Source organism: Epinephelus fuscoguttatus, linkage group LG1, assembly GCF_011397635.1.
Source record: "Epinephelus fuscoguttatus linkage group LG1, E.fuscoguttatus.final_Chr_v1".
In the NCBI taxonomy this organism is placed as follows: Eukaryota; Metazoa; Chordata; class Actinopteri; order Perciformes; family Serranidae; genus Epinephelus; species Epinephelus fuscoguttatus.
The window spans coordinates 17969363-17997142 of record NC_064752.1 but is presented as its reverse complement, the minus strand read 5'-3'; the positions used below and the strand labels follow the sequence as shown (position 1 = coordinate 17997142).

The 27780-nt window shown below is 41.8% G+C and overlaps 1 protein-coding gene across 1 annotated transcript in view; it reads right to left on the bottom strand.

The window, feature by feature from the left end:
- Nucleotides 1-4980: 4980 nt before the first annotated feature.
- snta1 (syntrophin, alpha 1) overlaps nt 4981-27780 on the bottom strand; it is a 55087-nt gene continuing 32287 nt past the window's right edge. The window contains exons 3-8 of the mRNA XM_049587802.1: nt 16592-16784; nt 16103-16292; nt 14177-14307; nt 13528-13724; nt 10062-10249; nt 4981-6628 (exon numbers count right to left, since the gene is read on the bottom strand). Of these exons, the coding sequence (XP_049443759.1) occupies nt 6536-6628; nt 10062-10249; nt 13528-13724; nt 14177-14307; nt 16103-16292; nt 16592-16784 (992 nt within the window). The 3' untranslated portion in view covers nt 4981-6535. The remainder of the gene's footprint in view (nt 6629-10061; nt 10250-13527; nt 13725-14176; nt 14308-16102; nt 16293-16591; nt 16785-27780) is intronic.

Here is a 27780-nt window from a genome sequence, read left to right as displayed (position 1 = left end):
CTGTCTATCTGTAATTCCAGATCATTTGTTACCTGCTGGCCGCCATATTGTTTCCCACATCGAAACTATAGATCTATAATAATACCTATACCCATGACAGATCCCAAGATGGCACCTATTCTTTTCAATGAAGCTGCTCGTCTGGCGCATGCAGTGGTTAGCATTGTCCCCTCACAGCAAGAGGGGTGCTCGTTCGAACCCCGGGATGGGGCAGCCCTTCTGTGCAGAGTTTGCATGTTCTCCCCGTGTCAGCGTGGGTTTTCTCCAGGTACTCCAGCTTCCTCCCACAGTCCAAAGACATGCAGGTTCACTGGTGACTCTAAATTGTCCGTAGGTGTGAATGTGAGTGTGAATGGTTGTTTGTCTTTATGTGTCAGCTCTGTGATAGTCTGGTGACCTGTCCAGGGTGTACCCCGCCTCTCACCCACTGTCAGCTGGGATAGGCTCCAGCCCCTCCACAACCCCTAACACAGGATAAGCAGTTACTGAAATGAATGAATGAATGAATGAATGAATGAATGAAACCTATACCCATACCAGATGCCAAGATGGCACCTATTCTTTTCAGTGGAGTTGCACGTCAGACGCATTCGAGGGCTCAGGAAGTACACGTGAAAGTGAAGCCAATTTTAGCAGTGGCTGCACAGCAGAATTTACAGCTCCCAAGTCCGTCACGTGATGCCCCTCGGCTCAAAAACTTTTTGCCCATAGACTTACATTGGCAAGAGCTGTCTGTCAATCAATGGATACATTTTTTTTAACATTACAGCCTCCACAAATTAACTTCTTTCATTATCAAAATTTGATCCATTTGGTCCGATAATGTTTTGAAAGTCTAGAAGAGCACAAGATTTAATCTTTTTATCCCCTGTCAAGTTAGCAGAGCACTAAACCAGAAGTAGCTGGCTCATCCGGTGGAGGTCTCTAGTGCACCTGCTCTATGGGCCAAACGATGCAGAAGGGGCGCCGATCATCCGGGTAATTTCATACCACAGAAACAGAGCCTTTTTGGCTTCATGTGCCACTGAGCAGCTTTCACAGGAATGAACGGGGGCCCGCCTTCAATGCTGTATCCAGGTCTCTTAATACATCCATGGCACGTACGTAAAAAAACGTTTTTAGCTTCTGCGTTTACTTCTGCTAACCTCGCCACGAGTTCCTGCTCAGCTCGTAGACTTTACTTTGTGATGATATGACAGGCTTTTAAATCACTTTTCTTGGCTCCAGGAAAGTTTTACAAATATAAAGCCACCATGGATAAAAAAAAAAGTATGATAGAAAGAGTCAAAACTGACCTTGTTTGTAGTTCAAGGTGTCCTACAGATGTCTCTTATTATGATGGCTGAAGAGGAAAATGTTGCCGACCTGTGCATGCAGCCTGTTGCAGTCGTTTTTGATGGTTTATTTTTCTTACTTTATTCTAACTTAGCTTTCTTTGTACTTGTTTTTTCACACTGTTATTCTTACTGTTTATAATTCTCTATTCTTTACATTGGAGCAACCGTAACAAATCATAATTTCCCCTCACGGATCAATAAAGTATTTCTGATTTCTTTTTTTTTTTCTTCTTCTTTTTTTGCTGCAACACTGCGGGTGGCCACTGGGTAAAATTGGCTGTTCCTGAAGGCCTGGTCCACACGGCTGGTTTCACAATACATCACCCATCAGCAGGACTGTTAATTTGTCTGGTACAGAGCAGTGCATTCTGGTAGTTTTCTCTCTCTTGAGCAAAAAATGCCACAGCCCTTTCTCTGTGTGTCATGTTGCAAGAATCTCAACAGTATTTATGTTTCTATCTGCTGCACAGACAGCGCAGTTTTTTGAAAAGATCATCTTTCTGAAGGGAGACTTTCATCACAGCTGCCAAAGACGCCTTATTGTTGGCTGATAACGCAGCTGACAGTGGACGCTTTGCCTCATCATGCTACAACATTTTGATTTGATAAGATGGTATGAATAAAATTTGGGCTAAAACAACACAAAAACACCCTTATAGTGGATACCTGGATCAGCGTGGACTTGTCTCGCCTCCAGTCTCTTCACCTTTAATGTCTACATTCACACAATATTCCTGGTTGTTATCATGGAAATTCAAACATAGACCTTAATACCCGATCGGCAGAAGTGTTACAGTGCCTATTCAATCTTATTTAGAGTCAATATTCCTTCTTTTTGAATGTAATAGTGTTTGCTCTCCAGGCTTCGACACAAAAGGAGGGATTGCAGAGTGTATTCTATCCAGAGCAACATTTTCTCTTCGCCCCCTTCCCTTACTAACATCATATTTTCTGACAATTTTCTCCCCCTTCCTCTCCCTCCTAAGTGCCCTTCCATTTTTGTTAATCAAAATATATTCACACAATCTCCTCCTCCTCTCCAGCGGATCTGAGAGGCTGATTGGCAATTTCAGCAGCGAAACCATAGTTCAGGCGAAGAGACGGACGCAGCCAATCTGAGAGCTCCCTGCCGTTACCATGGTAACATCTCAACAAGAGGAGTGGGGGGCCGAGAAGGTGGGGGGAGGGAGGGCGAGAGGGAAGATATGATCAAATGTGAACACTCCATTCTGATTTGATAGGCTGATACACAACTCACAGTTTGTTATTACGAGACGCTCCCGCTTCCATTTGTTGTTCAGGCACACACATGCAAATGCACACGTGTGTTTGAAAAGCATATGCACACACACACACACACACACACACACACACACTTTACACAGCAACAAACAGCATCTGCGCCTCAGTGATAACGCTGCCTCGTGGCAGTAAAAGCATATAAGAGGGGACTGTTTGCTTGCTCCTTTTACAATGGCTAGCAGCAGGCCTAACTGTCTCCATCACACACCCCGCTGACTTAAGCATCTCATCATCATCATCTTTGCACTTCCCATTCTACAGATCTGTCTGGACTTAATAAAACTGTCAGACCACCAGCCGGGACTGTTAAATAAAGACTGCGCGAAGGCTGGATGTGCTGTCTGAAGCGGCGCAGTGGAACGGATCGTTAAAGACCATGAGATATGACATTAAAACTTGCAGCTGGATGTGAAAAGTGCATTAGGACTAACTTAGAAAAGGACTTTACAAGACTGTTTGAGAGAGCTATTACAGCAGCTGGATAGATGGACAGGTGGAGAGATAGATAATTTTATTCAATCCTCTTCTCACAAACAGTCAGGGTCTCAATGTTATTCCTTCTAATGCATGCCTTTGTTTCCATCTTGAGAATCATCAGGCGATAAAGAAGTTAACAAATATGATCTGAGTGTGTGCGCTCAAGACACAGGTGTCAACTCCACCAGGACTTCCTTTGCTCTGACAAAATTTGGGTTTTCTTTGATGATGGTGAGCAATAAATCCGAATTAAGCTTGAAAGGATCCTTCAGGATCAGGCTACAAACTCCGGGGCTGAAAAATGGAGCTAACGTGCAAACTGCAGTTCCTCAAATGGCCACTTGAGGCTGGCTCCAAGTGTGAGTCAATCCTCATAGACCCTCGTGTTAAAATGCCCAACTTTACAGCAGCAATAAACATGTTTACAACCCGGTACAAGAAACAGTTTTGGTCTCTATGGCTAATTTCCCCCATTAATGAAAGCTGTATGGGGATTAATTTTTATAAACCTTGTCTGTTTAAATTTCATTGAGGCTTAAAAGCATGCATAATTAAGGGCATGGCTGCTTTGACTCACATGTGGGTGCCGTCTGTTGACAAGTTGCTACCACAGTGAAACTTTTGGTTTGGTAATGTAACCATAGCATAACCCCAGATTCACAGAATAAAGCTGTAGCTGTCTATTTCAGTTCATGGAAGTTTAACTGTAACATCTTGGTCATCTACAAAAAGTCTTGTTCAACGTTAGTCGTACTAAAAAACCTTCTGGGGAGTCAGATGTTCAATTTTAGCAAGTAAGTACATTTTAGCCCAGTGTCCACCAAACACTTTCAGTTTGGTACCTTTGGAACCAACAGTAACCCTTCAGACATGGTACCTAGACCCTAGTGTTTCCACCACAAACAGTACTCTTAACTGTGGGCGGGGTTGTCGTCACTCTACTCCGTCCAGCACTCACTGTATTTCCTACTTTATCAGTCTGCACCTCGCTCATCCTCCACAGATTAACGCTGGTTAAACGTCGGCATTTTCAGAACAAAATAGAACAGGCTGCAGTGAGAGTCTCTCTCAATGGGATTATTAAAAATAGTGGGTTTGTGCATTTAGTCCTTCTCAGGCAAGCTCAGGGGTTTAGTGTTGCTCTAGCCCACAGGAACAGCGCTCCGTGACGCTTTTTTTATTTGAGGACTAGAATATAGGTTGTTCACATAATCCAATTAAAAATAACTATATATATTTTTAAAGGCTTAAAGATCCACTCATTACTAAAAGTGTGTGTCATCCAAGACAGACAATAAAAACTAAAGTAATTAATGATTAATTCAAAGTTGTCGGACTGAAATTGAAATTAAGTTATTTTTTACCCCAACTCCAGCTGCTGCGAGAGGCAGCAAAACATCCTTTAATATTAAAGTTACAGTTTACTAATAAAACTCTCCACAGTATGAACAATGGTTACACAAGCTTCACAACCAACCACAACTCAGCCCTGAGCAGAGTGGCCGTCCGCTACTGACCAATCAACAGACTGCAGTGTTCACAGCTCCACCTTTTAGTACCAGATCTGTGTGCTAGGTACCCCAACAGAGGGGGGACCAAAAATGGGGACGGTACGGAACGGTTCCATCGGTACCATCCACACCTTTTTACAATGAAAACGGGAAAAAAGTGAAGTGTACTGCTCAGTGTAAATGGGGCTTTTGTTTCAATGGTTTTAAGCCTGTTAATTAGCATTAGCATTGTCACAGTTAATCATAGACTGTAAATGCACCTCGCTAACAAAGCTAGCAGCTAGCGTTAGGGTTAGACACCCAAATAAAGTCACATTTATAGCCTATCAATAAGGCACATGCAAAGCAATCCATAAAAGTTAACAAAGTTTATTACATGTTTATATACAAACAACCCTGCAAGGCACACCTTTGTTTAAATAAGAATATACAATACATTTTTATTCTTGAAAGCAAACAGGTTTTAGTTTTGAAATATATATTAATACAAGTCTGTTTAGTGTTGGACACAGAGAAGGCCCCAATAAGATTTGGATGTTCAGTCGACACAAATAATAAAGAAAAAAGAACAAACACTTGATGATGTAAACAACTCAACGTCTTTTTATATGGTAAATTAACATATTTAAATGTTGGACAAATTGTGTAGAAAATGGACCATTAGTGGTTTCTGATGAGGACCGTTTGTCCCCTCTCATGATTAAATTATTAAGTACAGACGAAAACACTGCACTATAAAATGGTTTAATTAAGAGCTAAACTCTACTTGAAAGCTCAATAATACAGGAGAAGTAGCTTAGCTGGACTAGCGCTCTTTCAGCCGACTCTTTGTCATCTATCAATACATGATTACGGAACAACCTTTGTCTGCAAGACTCTAAAAACACAAGAGCTCTTGTTTGTACTTCACATGAGCTGATATGAAACTGCACAGTCACACTGTCTGACTAAGGCTATCCAGATTTAAAGAGGGTGTCTTTTTATGTTAGGAAAATTATAAGTTTGTTATCTAATTTATTGGTTAAACTAAAACACAATTACAAAAAAAGCCTTTTATAATATACTGTTAGTCGTTTCTCTTTGTTAGGCCGTGGGTGAGCACACTTAAAACAGGGAAGAAGACAGACAGAGGGGAGAAAAGAAATTCAGCTGCTATATTTGATTTGGCATTTAGAAGTCGTCTTCAGCAGAAATTATGTCGCTTCTTTTATGAAAATTCAGGGTAAAGGCAACTTAAGAATCCACATAAAGAGCATATAGTTGTATTCTGTACATTGTTCAGTCCAGACTATTGATCGTGTAGTTATCAGTCATGTCATTCTGTCACTCTACTGAAGCTGCCTTTATAAAGGAAAAACAAAGTTTGTCCAACATCAATCAGGACTTTTATGAAATAACTTGTTATGACTGCTCACAGCGCATAAAGCAAAGATTGAAAGATGAAAGGATGCTCATGACAAAGGCCTGCCGTGACTCATGAAACAAAACAGAACTGAACAATGGGACAAAAACAACATAAAATGTTTGGGACTTCAAGCTTCGAAACATTAAGATGCAGGCTGTCATTTTCATTCACACAGTTTGCCATCAGAAAGTGTGATGACCCACCGTAACAGACTTGACAGATGTCAGATCCCTTAAGTGGCTGCTGACTTACGCCATCTGTAAAACCTCTTTCCTTTACAACTACAGGTTCAACAAAGGTCCATCAGTGTTGCAGTTTTCTCTTCGTTCCCTACAGAGACCAGCAGGTGTCTGACCAGAGACGATCAGAGGCCTAGGAGGGCTGAGAAGGAGGGGTTAGTCAGCATCTTTTCCTGGGGCCACATCCTCTGGTGTCTCAGAGTCTTCTGGCTGTGTGTTTTATTGAATACTCCTATTGTCGATGTTCTGGATGGTTGGCCGTTATCATGCCAGGAGGCCGAGTCGCTTGACCTTCGCAGACAGGAAGGAGTGGATGATGAAGACTATGGTCTTGGGGCAGGCATGGAGGTCCAGTTGCTGTAAGAAGTAGAGTTTGGAGAGTAAAAAATGCAGAAGAGACAGGAAGTCCATTAATTACTGATCAACTTCTTTGCACAGTGACAGATTACATTTTTAGAAACTAGAATTACCACCTTGTGGTTGTATGGCTCTGACACACAGACTAGGTACACTTACAGTTTACATCCATGTCTGTGAGAACATGGATGCTTCGCACACATCTTCCCCGCAGCAGAACAGAGGATCTGTACCATTACTTCTGTTCTAAGGTTGTCACCCAAGACGAGTATCTGACCAAATGGCCCCCCTTCTGTTCCTGAGTTATGGAGTTATGATATAAAATAATGGCCAGAAATGTTCTGTACAACATCATGATGGCACAGTGAAATTGACCTTTGACCTTTTGGATATAAAATGTCATCACTTCATTTTATCCTATTAGACATTTGAGTGAAATTTTGTCATAATTAGCATGTGAATACTGAGTTATGGTCAAAAACATGTTTTGTGGGGTCACAATGACCTTGACCTTCAAACACCAAATTCTGATCAGTTCATTCGTAAGTCCAAATGACAATTTCTACCAAATTTAAGGACATTCCGTTAAGGCCTTCTTGAGATACTACGTTCATGAAATTCGACAGATGCAAGGTCACAGTGACCTTGACTCTTGACCTCTAAATTCTAATCAGTTCATCCTTGACTCAAAGTGAAAGGTTGTGTCAAATTTGCAAAAAAATAATTCTTAAGGCGTTGTTGACATGTTGGGCTCTAGTTTCCCGGCGCAGCGCAGGGTGGCGCAGGGTAGCGAACCCCGCGCAGTTTCGAGCAGCGCAACCCGAGGCGCGCTCAGTTTGGTAGTTTGGCAGACCGAGGTGCGCTGAGATGGGTGTGGCGGTGCAGCAGGGGGAGGTGTCCGCACATGCAGCTTGGCGCAGTGACAGTTTCGTGCCAAAAGGCTTTGCCGAAGGTGCGCTAAAAGCTCGCCAGCTGAAACCAGGTCTACTGTCAGCGCAGCCGGTGTAAGCCGAAGTTTGGCTGACCGGCGGACAGTGCGCACACGTCACCAAAACCTCACAGGCAGGTTTCCAGAATATCAGGCACATTAACAATGCAATCAGTACCCAAAAAAAACACTATTCAATGCAACTATCTGCAATCAGCACATAAATGTATCTCTATATCGACTGACATCTGATGTCAGATCAAAGGGGATTGGCACCGTTTGGCACGCGTAATGGAAACCCAACCTGATTTGATTAACACAGCTGCAAACTAATGAGTTCACATCCCTCTCAGTCAACCACAAACAGCCACAGCATCAGATAGGGAGTATATATTCAGCATCTGTCATCAAAGTCAAAAGAAAAGAAACAGAGTGAGACTGCGAGAGAGAAAGAGAGAGTGCACACGCGCACGAGAGAAACAACATTGATTTACAATTGTGGTGACCTCCTCCCAGGCTAACTTTGCATCATCAGCCCGTGGAGGTCTGCAAGCAGTTCTGTATATTCGGACACTGCGAGCTTGGACCTTCCGGACCAAAACATCAGTTTCCTCCTGGGAGAAGTTTGGCCGTCTGACGCTGCTGCTCTCTTCTGCCATGGTGAATTGAGTAAACTCTCATTACGCCTTCGCGCGGCGCATTTAAGGGTGAGGAGAGGGGCTCATTTGATTCTCTCCTCCCTCTTTCCGACTTGCACAGGTAGGAGGGACGGAGGTGGGACAGACGAGTAGCTGCGCCAGAGCGCACGGTGTGCCAAACTTGCAAAATCCGTCTGGCCACACCCAGTTGGCGAAGTGCAGGTGTGCTGCACCCCTGCCGTGCCTGGTCTGCGAAACTAGAGCCCGTTGTGTTCGAGAATGAGACACATTCAAGGTCACAGTAACCTTGACCTTTCATAACCAAATTCTAATCAGCAGATCCTTGAGTCCAAGTACTGTAGATTTTTTGTGCCAAATTTTGAGAAATTCCCTCAAGGTGCTCTTGGGATTCTGCATTTACAACACCCCCCAAAATCTAATTTCTTGAGTCCAAGTGAACGCTTGTGCAAAATCTGCAAAAAATTAAGCCCCCTTAAGGCTTTCTTGAAATATCGCGTCACGAGAATGAGAAATACTCAATGTCACAGTGACCTTTGACTACCAAATTCTAATCAGTTTACCCTTGAGTCCAAGTAGATGTTTTGTGCCAAATCTGAATAAATTCCCTCAAGGCTTTCACCACAGCTATCACTAGCGTGGAGGTATAAGGTTGGGCAACTGGACACATATATGGCTATCTGCGATTGGCTGCACACATTGTCAGTTGTGTGTGTGGGGTTTGTCACTTTACTTTGCCAACTTAATGGTCTGCCTCTGAAGAAGGAGTGAGAGCTACAGTGCTAAGACTAAGTGTTGAGATCTGTCTACCTCTGCAACACTACTCAGCAACACCCTCTTGTTTAGCAAGCTAACCCGTTAGCAGCAACAGAGACAGTGGGGTCAACAGCCTGTAGCAGCGTATTTTCACTTCTGACTCTGTGAATTAAGGGTTTATTTCAACCAAACAGGAGTTGGTGACAATTTAAACAGTGGAAAGACTAACCGAGACAGTTTTGGTTAGTTTTACTTTGTTACTATTGAATTTGAATGTAGTGTTTTTATGAGTTAAAAGGCAATTAATGTAGTCTTAATTCAGTGAAAGAACAGGACTTGTAGTTTGAATATTTCTTTTCTTGATATTTTGTGATTTTATTTTGTTTATTGATTAAGCTATAAAAAGGTAAAAGAACTTGTGGAACACAGCGAACTCGCAGCTCGAACACACACCTGTGCAAACATATCGGCAGCTGGCCAGTTGTTTGACTTACGGTTGCCAGCTGAAAAAATGTTAACATATTGCCCAACCTTAGCGCTAAATGTTAAAAAACACAAAACAAAAGGGTTTGTATTAAGTGTACACATATTTAAATACAGTTAAAATATTGAAGCAATTGTGATTTTTCTATAAAAGTTCACTTTTCACTTTGGAAAGAGTAGTTAGTCCTACATTTTCTGGAGCTTTCAACTATATATCATGGTCTTCTTCAGCAGATGGAGTTTACATTTGTCACACAAATGGCTCATTTGTTGAGTCAGGTGGAGATAGCTCAAAGCTGACCATGTTCATGACATCTCAGCAGCCTGAAGCTGAATTGAAAGCTCCATGAAAGGCTATCAAGTGGGATTATGAGATTATTTTCTCAATAGTTGTTTTTATAATCATTTACAACATTCAAAGTAGCTGTGGCATTGTGATAGCACTTTGAAGACATTTGCCTATAATGCTGTTATCCATAAGATTTCCTTCAATCAAAAACACTCTCATGTACTGCCATGTTTGATAAGTTAACTTTGACATATTCACTATAACAGCTATAATTCAAAAATGCTATACATTGACAAAGCCCGAAGGTAAACAGACACTTACAATCTCGGCCTCGGGCCCTCCAAAGTCGAGGAACATCATGCGAACTCCATCATCTGAGGACATTCTTAGGCGCTCAAAGGGCTGCTGAAGCAGAATACTTTTCCTGACACCCATCTCTTCTGTGAATAGTGTGAAGCCCTCATCAATGTGGACTCCCAGGGTACACTCCTTCCCATTCCAACTACAGGCTGCCGGGGTAGAAAAGAAAAAACAGGGCTTACACAGAGGCAGAAAAAAAGTAGTAATGATTTTACAGCACACAGCTGAAGTTGTTCTCAAATAAATCTGGATCTATCACACATTTCTTGTGTTCTCATTTTGTTGTGAGATCAGTGTCACGGTGTTGGTGCGGAGCTCAGATTTCTTGGCTGTGTTCTATGAGCACTGCGAGGATAACAATATGATTCAAATAATGATTATTGTTAAGCAAAGAGAATAGCTTTTAGTTAAATGCAACACTATCCTAATTCTGATACTAAAATTAGACCATTCTTGGTTCTAGGGTGACAGTTTTTGCACCACCTCATGCCACCAGCAGAGGGCAATGTAACAGCATCACTACACTGCACTGACTTGGAGCCTGTGTATAAAGCAGGATTACTGAGTTTCCAAAAGAAACTTTAATGACTAAAATGCAGGATCTGGATGGTGGAAGGAAAGAGAGCTGCATTGTAACACAGAGCAGACATGGCTTTATGCCATATATACAGCTGCACCTGAAACAAAAATGTTTTGTCTCCTCTCCAGTTCTTCATAAAAATCTATTACCAACAGCTTTCCTTTCTGAAAACCTAATTCCAGTCTTTTTATAAACACGCAGCCAAGAGAAATCTCCAGAGACGGAGGACATTTTGCTAAAGACTGCAGTCCCTAAATCACAGTGCAAGAAACAATAAGTGGTAACTCCTAATCCTGCTTTGTGAGACAGTCCCTGATTATGTACTTTGTGTCTTTGTTGAATAGACGTCTCATCTTGTGCCCAAGCAGTACCTGTTTGGATTAAATAGATTTGAGTTATATTCATAGATATGACTGAGGAGTTTGATCAATATAATCAGCACTTTTAATTAGAGAATACAAGATCCGATGCAACAAGCCAAAATCACTGGATTAGATAAGAAAAAAATAAAAGTATATTCCAATATGATCCATTAGCCTGACCTATCACGTACATGCTCAGATAAACTTTGTGTAACTTGCCGTAAAGAGACATGTCACATGATGATTAACACAGATGAGCAGCATGTGTTACATTAACAGTAGAGTTAGTTTATAGCTTGCGCTGTCTACCCTTAGATAATTCTTATTCAGTGCAGCTAACTTGATATCAGGTGTTAATAATGGCCTTGAGTTTCAGTTGTGAGTGCCTTCAGATGCCAGGACTACCATCATGTGTTACACTGTTCATTTCATATTATATGTTGAGGTTATTCAAGTTATGGTCAACCTTTTTGTTTTTCTATGCCAATGAGGTATCGGCCACACTGAGTGCCGAGTTATATCCAGTATTTTACACTAGAATTATTCATTTATTTATTCAAACCTTCATTTAAGACTCTGGAAATCAACTGATGGAGACCTTCATTTTCAGTGATACCGAGCATGAATAAAGGCATAAAAAACAACCGTCAGGCAAACAGATAAACAATGTAAGCCACTTATTCATTCATCCTCTGTAACTGCTTATCCTGTTGGGGGTCGTAGGGGGGCTGGAGCCTATCCCAGCTGACACTGGGGGGGAGGCAGGGTCCACCCTGGACAGGTCACCAGACTATCACAGGGCTGACACATAGACACAGACAACCATTCACACTCACGTTCACACCTACGGACAATTTAGAGTCACCAATTAACCTGCATGTCTTTGGACTGCGGGAGGAAGCTGGAGTACCTGGAGAAAACCCACGCTGACACGGGGAGAACATGCAAACTCCGCACAGAAGGGCTCCCACACCCTGGGTTCAAAACCAGGAACCCTCTTGCTGTGAGGCACAATGCTAACCGCTGCACCACCATGGCAACTTAAACCAGTTATAATATATACTAGCTTATGATTAAAATACAGGTTACTAAACATACTTTTGTGTAGATGATAGGTAGTTGGATAGCTAAAAGCATTTACAATCAACTAAACAAGATCAGAAATAAGGTATTTCAACAGCTGTAATGGGCGGAAGAATATCCAAGTTTAAGGTCTTTTGCAGATTATTCCATGTATAAGGTTATTTTAGGAGAACTACATATTTCCTAATTCAGTTCTGATTAAAGGAATGTGGAGCAACAACCCATTCTGTGAGGGAGTACCTAGATTATGTAAGTTCAGAGTTAAAAAGGATGAAATACAGGGTGGAAGCATCTTTATCAGAGCTTTATGGATAAATAAAAACCAAAGCTGGTCCCACCTCAGAGCCAAGGATTGTAAGGATCACTTTTTACATACCTCAGGGCTGAGTGGTAGACAGCATAAATCATTTCAATTTAGAGGCAACAGCTTTTCCATACATAAACCAATAATCCAAAAAAGATGAATATTGATTCTACAATTCTTTTTCTATGTAGAAAAGGGAAATAATTCTTATTTCAGTGCGGAAAGCCAAGTACTGATCTCAACTTACTATCAGTAATAATAATAATATAGAAATAATTATTCGTTTTTATTCTAAATACTCAGATTCAGATTTCATTTTGAATGTCTGAATGGTGGTAACCAATCAAAATGCTAGTAAAAGTTCTGTATGAGAAAAAGTTTGAATAGATGCAGCTGTATTGCATAAGTGAGTCATGTTGTGGGTTATGTATCCCTTCCTTAGGGGGAGCACAATATGTGTTTTACAGCTTGAATATGATGTTGTTTAGATGGCCATTGGCCAAGCTAGGCAAAGTGCATCCAAACAAATATATTATTACCAGCTTAGTTCTTTAAGAGCGGGAAAAATATATGGTATTGGAAGATAATCAAAGACACTGGTACTGAGCTGTCCATATTACTGACTCAATATAGGCTTTTTTATTGCATAACACACATCTTTATGTATCCATAGTGGATTGTGCCTTAGAGGAGAGCACTTTTTGTTGATGCAAAAGTTTAGCATGCATTCTCTTTTAGGAGAATTTTATAGAGAAACAGTGATCTGCCTACAATCTACAGATGTCCTCTTAGTACAGGTGTTTTTAATATACATTTTGAGGCCAATGATGCTACATAGTTGACTAATAGAGTATAGCATAGCTGGTAGGCAGTTCTTTCTGATGCACTACAGTATAGAACCGCTCATCATGTGGCATATTACATAGTGAATTACCAAAAGAAACTTGCAGTACCATGACAACATTCATTCTTGCAAAGGGTGGGAGTCAAATCTTGAACCTTGGTAGCGTCATTAAGAACAAAGTTGTTTTTTTCTACTCCTAGGTGGAGAAAGATTGAAGACCGAACTGGGAGTCAAACAAATCTCTGAATCCATACCCGTGGTGACCTCCTTGATGAGCTCAGCAGCATTATGGCAACCCTCCACCAGCAGATGAGTCCAGGTGGACAGCTCCTTGGCAGAGTCCACCCTGAACACATGGGTCTCCACGCCTTGCTTAGTGCCCGAGCGCAGGCCAAATGAGAGATCAGAGTCCAGGAGAGGAGAACTTTTTCCTGGGCCAGAGTGGACCAGTCTGTAGAGGGAGAGAAGAAAGTATGAGAAGAACGAGGATGAAAAGGAGGGTAATTAAGATTCATAGTATACGATGAGCCAGAAGAGCAAAGGGTGTGCATGTTGGTGTGTTACAGATGTGAACAGTGAGATGTGGAGTACACAGGAGAGAAGGAAAGGAGGGAAAAACACATGAGTCATAGGTTCTGGTTCCACTTATGTTTTCCAAATGAACGTGACGTTATGGAGGCAAAATGTCCAAATGTCCAGTTATGGAAAGAGTGAGCATGAGCTCTTGGGCTGGGCCAAAATAAGCCAAGAGAAGTCTGTTAACTCAAAACTGGGCTGCTTAGTGTGGACAGAAGTTTATTAAACGCACTATAAGTGCTAGGTGTGTTCATAAATACTGAGTGCTGTATGTGGTGTACGTGTATATATGCAGGCGTGTGTGTGTGTGTGTGTGTGTGTGTGAACCTGGTAGCAATGAGCGGGTGACTCTTGGTGGGGTTGCTGAGGCTCTCTTTGCTCTCAGGCAGGGAGGGATACAGGAGCAGGTCTTTGTCAGTCAACATAGCCAGTACTGGTTTCTCTGGACCCTGGGTCACCTGTGCATTTGCGGCAGAGTTGAAGAAATCATTTCATCTCACTCATATGGACCCTATGATTACTAAACACGGCACATTTCTGACAGTAATGTGTCGTGCAGTTATGAATCTGGGATAAGTGGTGATGTGTTGGGGAAGATTCACAGTCATCCAGGCCATGGTAATCTTAAGTGCTTTATTGTATCCATGAGGCTTTTTCAGTTCTGAACTGAAGAGCGTCTTAGATGAGGTGAAACATCTTTGAAAAACTCAAGTAAGTGCAGTTGCCTACGATATAGCACTTAAGATTAATTGTTACATGACTGTAAATTAACTTGTATACGTGCATGTGCTTCCTGTATTTCTGTGTTGCTCCACGCACTTTAAAGGGATAGTTCGGATCTTTTGAAGTGGGCTTATATGAGGAGTATTGACACGGAAGCTAAGTAATGTACTGCTCTGGACAGGGGCAGCAACAAAGTGTATTTTAGCTACTTAAAAAAACAAAATCAGATTAATTGTACACTACATTTGGAATAATTTCATCGCTCTACTGTAACGTCAGACAGGAACTTTCGATGGAGAACTGAAGCCGTTATCACGCTCTTCAAAGCCACCAGACTCCATTAAGAACAACAGTAGTTAACCATCGCTGAACACTGGAGCTGCTGGTCTACTGCTGCCTCCATCCGTTTCATTTGTTTGTGTTATTGTGTGACTTTGGCATTTAAAAGTCATCGTTTGGATTTACCAAGTCAAATAATACAAACAAACTAATGCAGGATTTATACTTCTGTGTTGAATCTAAGCTGTATCTACTCTACGTCGACGCAGACCCTACGCTGTACCCTAGGCTGTAACCTGACATACATCTCCCCAGACACGTAACGACACGCCACAGCGGCGCAGACTTCCTGTCTGTTTTTGTATGCTGAAACCAGTGGAAACAAAAGTTTATTTACTTTAATTTCACAGATAGGAAACAATAAATTACGAAGATAAAAAAGCCTCCACAAAATAGCATTTTAAGTCTTGTCTGCAGTTTATACTGGCTTCATCTCAACTCGTTGCTAGGCTAATTTATACACTGTAAAATGCCATAGGCTTGTGCTTATAACGTTAGCATGTTGTATTTGTTTGGAGAAAGTGTTTAGTATAAGACAGTTGTTTTGTCAGTGAACTCTGTAAGTTGTAACGGAGCCAAATTTTGTGACATTACCTTTGTTAAATGTTGCTGTTGTCCCTGGCTTCATATGAGTAGAGGAAAAGTCTGCTAGCTGCTAGGCTAATTTATACAATGTAAAATGTCATAGGCTTGTGGTAAAAACATTAGCATGTTATATTAGTGGGGAAAATGTGTCCAGATAAAGACAAGTGCTTTGTCTGTGAATGCTGCGAGTTAAAGTTAAGCCGATTTGTGTTTGAAATTGTCTCTTTTAAGCCGTGGTTAATGTGTGTTTTGAATCAACTAAACTTTACAGCACTTCACAGAAACACTGTCAACACTTTTGGTGGGACTTTTTTTAGTTGACTAACATATGTTTTGCCGCTGGCCCCATCAATAACAGAAGATAGCTTATCTTCCGAGGCGGTACTCCTGCCTGCTTCTTCAAACCCACATCAAATAATCAAAACAATCCCTTTAAGATAGGATTCATTGTATTGTGTTGGAAAGTTGTCTTCACCTCAGACAGATATAAAAACAGGCACAAAAACAGGGTGCCATGACATACTGAAAAAAATTAACATAAAAAATGCAAAACACTGCAGAGCAGATCTTGTAGTATGGACTATGTACGCCTGTATTCTTGCATACCTGCTCTGTAATCCAGCCCAGATGTTTGACCTCCATGCCAAGCTGCATGCTCTTCATCTCCTCCTTCACTCGGGGTAAAAGGTTGGCAGCACCAGCCTGGATGGCATTGTACCAGGACTGAGCCATGGCTGGGTCTTTTGCCCGCAGGAACACAGAGTTCTTTCTGTTGGATGAAATCACCTCGAAATACCTGGCAGATGAGATGAGAGGACGAGAGGGAGGAAGCAAGCAGGGAGGGAGGAAAAGGGAGAAAAGGGGCAGTTAGAGAAATGAAAGACAAATGACAAAGGCAGAAAAGCTTGAGGGTGAAGAGGAAGTTTCAGATGGTAACAAAGAGAATGTGTGAAGAAGACAGGGTATGAAGTCCCTTTTACACTATTCTCTCTGAGCCATTTTGTTATTTTCAGGTTAAGATCTGTCAGTCTTGAGGAATGTATGAACTGCAAATCAAAATATTGCATAAAGCTGTAAACTTGTAACACGTGTTACCTGTTTTCTGTGTCCGGGGGGCACTGTTTTCGTGTCACCTGGCACATCTTCAGCGGGATGCTGCGGGGCTCCTTCGCCTCAGGTGAGAGTTCGGTGCCCCTCTGAGGTGTGGAGGGGGGAGATTCCCACGGGAGGGCCGCCCCGGGGGACCCCGAGTTTTTAAAGAAGGCCGACATCTCCTTGATGTACTTCACTGGAGCAGAGTGAGAGACACAATTAGATAAAGCGGACAGGCAGGCGAAGCACATGAAGACAGAGGAGGGAGAGAAAAAGAATTTTGGCTATAAATATGGAGCCTCCGGGTTTGCAGATGAGTTGAAAGCTGTAGCAGCACTTAACAGCTTGAAAAAGAAATTCATCTGCACAGAATTCTCAGTTTTTCTATAGAGCCTATCATCAATAACTCTTCTTAACATGGCCAATCTATGCTTCTCTCCACTTTAAAATGACCCCTCTCCCCAAGTTCATTTTTGTATTTACTGAATACAGTATTTTCCCCTCCCTTTAATGTTGTATTTTTGTTGTATGTGGGTGATTCTGGCATGGGTGGGCCTGTGTTGAACACCAGCTGGAGGCGGAGGGGATGTGGTTTCCTCCAGCTGTGCACTGACATTATGTGGCATGGGTGAGGTGTTGGGAAATGCACTTAGGTGGTTCATTTGATACCCCGTTTAAAATGATATGATCTGTTAACTATAAAGTCAATAGTATTGAAAGTGCTGAAGCTATACAAGAAAAAAAAAACAATCTACAATCAGTTTTCAAATCAAGGCTGCAGAGATGAAACAACAGGGATGAAAATCTACTAGGGCCAGCTGCACAACGTTTTCCTTAAAGTCCAAGTTAAGGTTTCCATGAGATAAAACTGGTTGCACAAAACATCCTTAAGTCTTCTCCTTTAGGTTTCCTTAAAATGTTTACTTAATGATTTAAGTTTTTCTCATTATCTTGGTCTTGTACTTAAGGAACTGCTTCAACTGTTGGACCTAAGTAACCAAAGTTATGACAAAAACATAAAGTACCTCCGTCTTAACCGCAACATTACTGAGTTTATGGAGACAAGAGAAACATAAGATGTCCCGAGAAGAGCGTTCTGCGACCAGGAGAACCCGATGGACACGCTTGCTAATGAGCAAATGATGTTGTGCTATAAATCTGACCGGAAGTTAGTTCATGATTGTGACCAACTGGAGTTGGATCACTCAACTTTCCAAAGCTGTACTCTTCCAGCTCCTTTACAATCAATGATTTCTCTGCGGTTTTATGCAATGGTTTCACAACAGTCAGTTACTGGCGAGGTATTTCATGTAAGCCTGGAGTGTCATACATAAGAACCAAACTTAATGTGCTTTGTGCAACCAGCCCCTGGTCCTCAACCTGTGGCTGTTACGACAATCTCTGAAAACATGAGGCACAAGCAGACAGGACTCTGACTGGATGTCAGAACAGCCAGCAAGTTTTTCTTTTTGCTGTGGTATAAAAATATGTATTGAGTATTGTTTTTTATACTAGTTTTGTGTTGAAGTTTAGAATTCTGGTATCGTGACAACATTAGAAAACACAAGCCAAATTCTACATATCTTAAGAATTGTTTAAAAATGTATTTAAACTTCATTTTCGTTGCATTATGTGCCTTGTGTTTTTATCTTGTGTTTGACTGCTGCACAACCAATTGTCCTCTGGAGACAAGTAAAATGATTCATTGACTAAAATTGCTTCATTCCCACTAATAATGACCATCAGTCATGGTGTGGGAGCCGCGTTGTCATGCCGACATCAGTCAATACAGTCAATGTGACAATCAGTATTGACTGTTCTGTAGTCTGTATGATTAATATTATCAAAAATGGCATCAATAACTACAGGGAACAGAAGGGTTAGGAGCACATAACTACACTGTGGGACAGATATCTCCAGTGTTGGGCAAGTTACTCTCAAAATATAATATATTACATATTACTAGTTACCTTCATTTAAGAGTAATAAGTTACTTATTCGACTACTTTTGTGCTACTTTCACCAAAATGACCTCAGAAGAACTCACAGTCATTTTAAATGGATGAGGGTCATGTTGTTTCACAGCAGGTAGTTAAAGCACTCAAGCTCCAGTTTATTACAGTTCATTTCAAAGCCGGTGCTGCAGGTCTGACCCATTCATGCATTCACACACACTGGTTACCACTTTGTGTGAAAAGCTCCTGCTTATATTATTAGTAACATGATGATATAGAACAAATAAATAGCCTAGACCGTTTGAAATAAATGAATATCCTTGGGCGGAGGGTCAAAGTCTGATAATTATGAGATATGGATTAATATTTGTGGGCTTATGATATGAAACACAATGTTAGCACAACAAGCGGAATGGCGAGTGATCAAGCCACTACGACCAGCGCAATGCCTGCTGCCTGTGTGCCAGTCAGCTACAGCAGCAACGGAGATAGAGTTATGCATAAGAACGGGATTGTGTAGTGGTGCTGCTTTGCAGTTGTAGGGGATGTGAACAAGGACAAACATCCAACATGTATTAACATCACCGGGATGGGGATACAACAAACCGGAGGCCAGCTCCTAGCACGCAAAAGCAGAATGGGATACAGTGTAGGGATATGAATGGAAACACACTGGACATGATAATGCACATAATCACCGGCAACCTTTTATAAAGGTAGTGTATAATGAATGACACACAACAACCTTCACCTATTATTTTAAAAAGTTGTTATCCAGTAATTTTTTCACATTTACAAATTTGTTGTCCCATGCGTCTAACACTAATTATTCTTTTTCACCTTAATGACCATATCCAATGTTGAAGTGGCTCCTTATTAGAGAATTTGGACCATAATTACAGGTACTTTTTGAGTTATTAAACAAATTCAGCCTTTTGTGTTGTTTTCCAATGACTACAATATTGCAACCCATAATTATTAGAATTACATCGTCTTGTTTTGGCACACTGCCCAGCTCTATTCTGCACACAACTCTTTTAAAATGCAAAGTTTAACCACTCACACACCTACAAACACCTACTCTCTCACACGCACGCACGCACGCACGCACGCACACACACACACACGTACATAGAAACACACGTGGCCTCAGCTCCAGTCCAGTAGGCTGTGGTATGGGTTTGGCACAAGTAGCCGCTGCTGGAGTAAAAATAGCCCAGAGGACATGGCAAGGCATAAGGCTGAAGTCTGAGCTCTGGTTTCACTGGGGAAGTGTGAAGTGCTCTTCTTGCTCAGTACAAGAGGCATGTAGCCAGAGGGCAAGCAGAAGAGTCACAGCGCAGGACAACGGCAGACAGGGAGAAAGAGGGGGCTTCCACCATTCCCAAAATAGAGCCCCTGCCAGCCAGGGAGGCAGCCATACAGTTATTTTCTTAAAACATCAAGCAGTACATCATATCCACAACCGTGCAGTGGCTCCTTCTTTTATAGCTGTATTTCACTACAAACAGTGCACAAGTGATTCAGACTTCTCGTCTATCAGGAGCTGGCAGTGACTCAGTGATTAAAGAGAGGGTCAAAGTATAGAAGAGTCGGTCCTCAGAGCACCCCTGCTCACTCTCCGTAAAGCTGCTTTCAGACATTAAATCTGCTACACTGCTTGTTTCATCTGTCTGTTGAAGCAGTGGCTTTTAGTTTCCGCACACAGGACTTTAAAAAAGTGTCATGTTGACTGTTCAAAAGGACACGGTTGCCACGTATGCAAACTAGCTCACATGATTGGCATCCAGCCCGTGCAAAGAGGCATTGCGGAAAGTTATGTGATGAGCAAGCCGAGAGATTGTTCACTTGTTATCTCGTCCTTGGCACCGGCGGAACAACTGTTATCAAATTTCGATGTCAAACCGAGCCATCTCCAGACATCCTTGTAAAAACAATCTCTCCTTTCAGTGTAATCTGCCACTTTAAAATCCTTAATATGATCAAGTGTCACTCTGCCGTCTCCTATAATTGGTTCTAATGCCACAGAAATGTCAAATGGAAGAACGTCATAAAACCATGTGCTTTCAGTGGCATAAGGACTGCGTGTGCTTACACGTGAGAGATGTTCAAAATGGTGCAGAAATGGTCCTAAGTCGGAAAACTGCCAGAACAGCGCTGACGGAAAAAATGACTCAGTTTCTTGCCAACATTTAAAACTGGCAGAGCATTTTAGGACTAAAGTGCATGTCTGAAGGGGACTTAAGTAGCTGCAGAAAAGGGCATGACCTAAATACTGAAAACTATAAACATACAGTAGCTCCTCTGAGTCAGCAGTATCCTCGCTGTCTTCCCGTCTGCAGCTCTCCTTTTTGAAAACGTATTCTTTCTCCACAATATTGTCCTGGATTTCTAATCTGCCTCTAATCTTTCCCTCTCTCCCTGTCCTCAGAGATGAGGTCTGTTCCTTTGCAGTTTGGGATGTGGATTGTTTCAGTATCTGAAAGCTAAAAATCTCTTGCCATTAAATGGTTTCTCCTCTCAAATCTATAAAGAATAACCAAGAAGAATGACTCTGTTTCCCCCACTTTGGATTAAGAGTATTGAAAACGCCTGCCTCACATACTCTCATTTTCTCCCCGCCTCTCTCTGTCTCCCTCCCTCTCACTGACACTGGTCTACCAGTATGGTTTCCAGGGACAAACATTTGGGCCTATGACACACACACACAGTCTGGGTTTAACGCAAACACTTGCTCACACTCCCATGGCTAGGCACACATGCAAACACACATAAATGAGCACACAAAGTAATGCACAGCCAAAAATAAATTTATGGCTTGGAATCCCTGCGGCTGAGTCTCCAGCCTCAGTGCTTTTTTTTTGAGACTGACTTAGTGTCCACAGAGCAGAGTGCAGAAGGCTTGCTCAGATTTGTAGCCTTTTTTTCCCACTTGTTCTTTTGCAGATTGTTCCTAATTTAAATCATAGTTTATTCAGACACATTTCTATTATGAATGCTTGTGTCTTAAGGTTGGATGAGGAAAAAGGTTTGTATTCCTCGAAGTAGAAAGAAAAAATATTTGCTTGTTTTGGTATTGGTACCAAAACCCAGGTGTCATATCAGCACAGGTATTGAAATTCTTACTCAACGTTATAGGTATCCCAGTAGGCTATTAGGGACCTGAGTGTAAATCTGTCCTTGAGGCCCAGACACACCAAATTGGCATCAAAGAACGAGCAGCAACAAAGGCCGACTGTTGTGTCGCTTTATGTTGCTTATGTCTCGGTGAAAAATTTGCACTTGAACACACCGCAAACTACTGCATGAAAGGACACAACTCTCTGTACAAGCAGGCAGCTGTAGTCTGTATTCATCATTAAATAAAGGAAACTGGAATGCTGGGAAGACAGATTCAAGATACTAGATAGGCAGTTAGCACGCTAACAACACAACCTGATGATCAAGGGACAAATGATATTTACCATGCGCTAATGAAGAATAAACAATAATGAACATTTTCCGCTAAAAAAGCTCAATGGCTAAAAAGATACTTGTACCTAATATAACAGGTTTGTTTCAATCCCGCACCCTCTTGACATTAAGCCTCCTACAGACTGTGAGATTTTAGCAATCTTATAAGTTTCATGCAGCTACAGTGTGCAACATGGATCTAATAAACTTACAATATCGAGTTTGAGGTACATACACATAATTGAAACCACAAAATATCTCCATACTGCTCGTCCGCAGTGATCCAAGTGTCCTGAATGTGTTTTTGGATGTTTGAATCTGGGGCGCCATCAGCCTCCATTCCTACCTCCTCTCCCCTCAGATCTCCGCGAGTGATGTGAGGACTCTAAAACTTCACCTGAGCCTCCCTCGACATGAGGGTGAGTAGATAATGGGTGAATTTTCATTTTTGGGTGCACTATCCCTTTAAGTTTTCTGGCACTATATACTGCGGTGTGTCTGTGTGTGTTTGCTAGCTCCCAGGTTGCTCACCTGGCAGCTGCAAATCCGCCGCTATATCCTTCCATGCTTTGTCCTTCTTTGCGTGCTCATGGTAAGAGCTGGAGGACATTATACAGGCAAGACTTCTGCTGTCACAACTCCACAAGGTTTCAGTCTCTGCTGGAATCCCACACATTTCTTTTAGCACATTTTGCCTCCATGGCGAGCTGCTATGCGTCTGTTTGTTTGGGTTTAGCACCAGTGTATCATTTCATGCTGCATTTCTATTGGTTGGTTAGTAGACGTAGTCGTAACAGCAGTCACACAGCTAGATGGTCATCCCAAATTTATGACACCTGTCAGAATTTTATGCCAGGCTGTCTTTGATCCATCCTTGAACCTTTCTCAGTGTGCAATGTAGAACCACAAAGATATCGCCACACTTTTTTCATGATGGTCATCTTTCGTCTGGGACACCTCAAAATCACAGTGTATACACCAGGTTTTAGTCATCTGTTTGCTTTCCTCACTTTTCTCTTCTCTTGCACTGAGCTGCCAGTAAGAGTGATTCTCTCACTGCTCTGTCCCCGATTCAACATGCTGAATCAGCAAATAAACAGCCAACAGGAGACAACAAGTGCCAATGGTGAGAGAAACACAACGAGACAAGGGTAACAGATGCTCAACAAAGGCCTGATATTGATCGACGGCTTGGTGTGTCAGGGCCCTTAGTTAACACTGTGTTTTTGCTCTATGCCCCCCTGATGTTACCTTCTGTGTATTGACTACACCCACATTACATGACCCTGATACATATGAAGAGTCTTCTTTCTCCCTTTTCTACTACAGAATTTCACTTGCCTCATTACACTATGCATATTCAGTTCAGTGTACTATAAAACATGTGCATTAGTAGACAAAACCAGATGTATTGAGGATGTGTAGACTGGGAATACGGAAGCAGCAAGCAACCAATATGTACCAGCTACAGCTTTGAAGTAGCTGTCAACTTGCATACGTAATGTTTCATGGAAATGAGCTTCTGTCCATTTGTTCCTGTGCCAAGCCATTGATGTTTGTACCACAGGGTAGCCAACTGCTTCCTTGTTGCTGGACCAAGGCCATTCAAAATTGATGTGGTCAATCTCAATATGGCAGGCTAGGCCACAAGACTGGGAATTTAAATGGGATTGCCTACATTATTTTTACAAGTGGAAGGTCCCTAAACCCTGCAACTATACTGAATAAGAAAGAGGTGTGGGAATTTCTCGGTAAAGTCCTCTTGGGTATTAACTGACACTTCAGTGATAGATATATGCATATGATAAGGATGAGCCTGTTTATACCTGGTATTAACATGCATGTGGAGTCACAAGTGAATAGCATTCAGTTTATCTATTCCCATCTGGTATAAGTGTCTCTACAAGTGTTTTGAGTGACCACTTTTGATCAAATCTCACCTTCCCACTCTATATGCAAATAAATACATCATTTCATTCATCATCATAAAGGAATTACTGTTGTGGGAGTGTGAGCTCCATGCTGCTAGCATCTAGGGATGTCAAGATACCAAAAATTCAGTCGGTGCCAATACCAGTAAAATTACACAATACTCGATACCAAGGTCGATACCATGGTTAAAAAAAAAAAAAAATAAATAAATAAAAAATCAAGATCCCATGTACAAGAAATACTTTATTAAAATATTTGCATATAAAATAACATTTCTATCAACAGATTGATATTATACTTATATTTTTTTCTTTTTCTCTTTTCCTCTTTACCTATTTTTCGTTGTAAAAAACATTGATCAACATCCGCAATAAACTCTATAAACTATTTAAATATTTGCTATTTAAATCACGCTAACAGTGTTTGAGCCAGCCACGAGAATGTGTGGAATTTCATTGGTTTCATTTATTGTTTGTCCTGTCCCCGTCCAAACGGCGTTTTTCAATGTCCATGGTCCAGTTGTGGAAAAATCAAACATCCCAGTACAATAAATCAAACGCACCCCAACCGCTGTGTTTCGGAAGTAGACGTGCATGTGCAGTCACGTATCCATGAGAATTAAATCCCTGAAATTAAACAAAATAACATGGAACATATCTGCTTATTATGCTACTGATTTTTTGATGAACTGAATGACATTTAACGGAGTGTTGCACGTCTCTAATGCTGGGCTCATAGGAGACCACCGGACTCTCTCCCAGGGGAGGGGCTGGGGGGGAGAAGGAGATGACCGGAGTCCGGACAAAGCTCTGTACGGTGCACGGACGGTTCAGGAACAATTCGGAACGAGTTAAAAACAATTAATAAACCGACAAAGTGGTGTTTAAAACTGCATATATTGCTAGCAGATCTATACTCCGGTATAAAGTGTGGCCGTGTCTAGTTCTAAATGTGGGCTTTAGAAGGCAGCCGCTTATATGGCGTATACTGCCCCCATCAGTTCCGGAAGAGTCATATCACCGATTCCTACGCTGGTATTGGTTATTCCGTTTTTTTGAAAAATGAGTATCGCTGGGGTTTTTTTCATCATGGTATCAAAAGGTATCGCGAGTATCAGTTCTCATGACATCACTGCTAGCATCACATGGCTAACATTAAATAACAGTTATTGACGGTTATAATGAGAGAGGTGATGTGTTTCTGTGTTGGTGTTAGTTTGTTGGGACCGCAGCCACTGCTGCGTTAGCTCATGCTAACAGGGCAGATGTTGAACTACCATTCACCGAGAAGACAGCAGTTCCAAAGACGGTCCTTCAGCACTGCTTCTAACATGTGTAACAGCAGCAACAGAAAGTTTTTGTATCTGGCGGGGAGTTGGTCAGCGCATCACAAGAGTAGTAGTAGTCCTTCAGTCCGGTCCAAGACACATTAGCGTACACACTGCTGAAAGAATATGGACATATGCAGCCCACACCAACCTAGAATGTGGTCTAAGCGTTCGGATCTCAAGACACATTGAGGACATTCATTCATTTTCCATAACCGCGTATCCTGTTGGGGGTCATAGGGGGGCTGGAGCCTTTCCCAGCTGACACTGGGTGAGAGGCAGGGCCCACCCTGGACAGGTCGCCAGACTATCACAGGGCTGACACATAGAGACATTCAACCATTCACGCTCACATTCACACCCACAGTCAATTTAGAGTCACCAATTACGATGCACGCCTTTGGATTGTGAGGGGAAGGCGGTGTACCCGAAGAAAACCCACGCTGACACGGGGAGAACATGCAAACTCCGACAGAAATTTGAACCCCCCGACTCTGGGTTCGAACCAGGAACTCATAATTCATACCTGTACCAAGAGCTGTCCACTTGTGATCTGAACATCCAAGACGCATATAATAACATATTAATACCAGGTGTAAACAGGGCTGATGTCTTAGTCATTCCACTAGCGCAATACTTTGAATAATAAGTTTCATAACTTTGTCGGAGACAGCAAGAAGCAAGGAAGCAGACATTGCTGTAGGTGCTAATGTCTGGCACCTAAACAGCGTTCTATTCTCAGTGGTCATTATTCTTTATTATGTAACACTGAGTTTATGTTTGTGTTTCATGCAGCACAAACAGAACAGGCTGGGAAAAAAACACCAATCATAGCAAGTGTAAGGAGATATTTACTTCTGTGAAGAAGCTTTACTATTCTCCAAAAACCGATATGGAAATGATCGCATTGATGTTTCCCAGATTAGAAATGTCAGGCATTAGCTGTGGCCCCATATAACAAATTGGGCGAGATAGCTTCCAAACAGAGCGGTGAATGAAAAGGAGAGGAGAGAGGGATGGGGAATTGAGAGGAAGGAGGACAGGAATAAACAACGTGGAAAGGACAGAGAAAGGAAGAAGAATGAGAGAATAAGAAGAGTGAGACAGGCAATACAGCGAGACAGAACATACAGTTAAGCTCAGCCAGAAATGTTGCCATGAATACCAGTGGCGGCACATTCAATACAGAGCTAAAATTAGCTGAGATGGCACTGTTATTACTTTAGCTTATCTGGCAGCCAGTGAAACTACTTTTGTACTGTGTGTGTGCGCGCGTGCGGGTGTGTGTATGAGGAGTTTCTCTGCTTCTTCTGCAGAATCTGCCACTAAGCTTTTCGTACTAAAGTCTGTACATTGAACTTCACAAATCCTGACCAGACATTTTCAGCCAATTCAGTTTTGACACAATTCACTTAACTGTGGTTTGAAAAGCTTTTTCTTCCTCACTTCCCTGGATGGTCCGAATTGCCAAAGCACAAGTTTAAATCTTCTAACAGCCAACACTCTCCATTGTGTTGACTGCCTAACATACATGCACAAACAAACAATACCCACACCACATCAGCCCCACCCTCAGCCTCCATCTTCAAGCAGACTCTGAGAGTGCCATCTACAGGTATCTAATTAAAAAGCCACTAAGTTGAAACAGTTTGGCAGTCATAACCACGCTTCAAAACATGTGGTCAAAAAGTGCCATTGGCTTGTAAAAGGCCAGACAATGCTCTAAAAGCTGAACGCCAGCCCTTCCTCCCCCCCGCCACTGGTTGCCGTGGGAGCAGCTGGAATGTCATTGGCCAGTCAGCGACCTCAGAAGCATGCTGTTGGCTCTGTAAACCATGTCAGACGAAGAATGTCCCAATGTTACACCACCAACGAGGAGAAATGTCTTCGGCCAAACAACATCATAAATAACTGAGCAAAATACCAGGAACACTTGGTGTTCTCATTCAGTACATTGAGGTCAATCGAGGTAAAAGAAAATTAAAGCTATTACTGCGCCCACTTAAAGGAAAAATTGACCATCTATTTACATACTTTTAATTGATAAAGAAAACTTTGTTTATCTTGCATGCCTTCACTGAATGAAGAATTCAAAAGCAGAGAAAATTCTTGCAAACAGCCCTTTCTGATGGGAAACCAAACGGAGTGAGAAACTTATCTGTGCTCATATACGTAATTGTATCTCTCTGAACATGGGAGCTTCTGGTAAACCACTGCTGTTTAAAACACATTGTACAGTATTCTGATTAAAGTAGCATTAAGACCTTTGCACACTGAGTCTGGCTTTTAGTCCGAAATAAATATAAAAGTAAATCACGTTTGCACACTAAAATTTTCCGAACCGGTTAGATTTCCTACGTTTTCCGAAACCGTCGAAGCCTTTAGAGACATCCAACCAAGAATCAGTGAAGAAAATGTGGCGGCTGCGACAAGACAGAGGAACGGGGTGCACAGAATCATTGCATGACTCAGACAGCTCACTTTCAACCGGTAAGATAGTAATATTCATGTGGATGATGATGAAG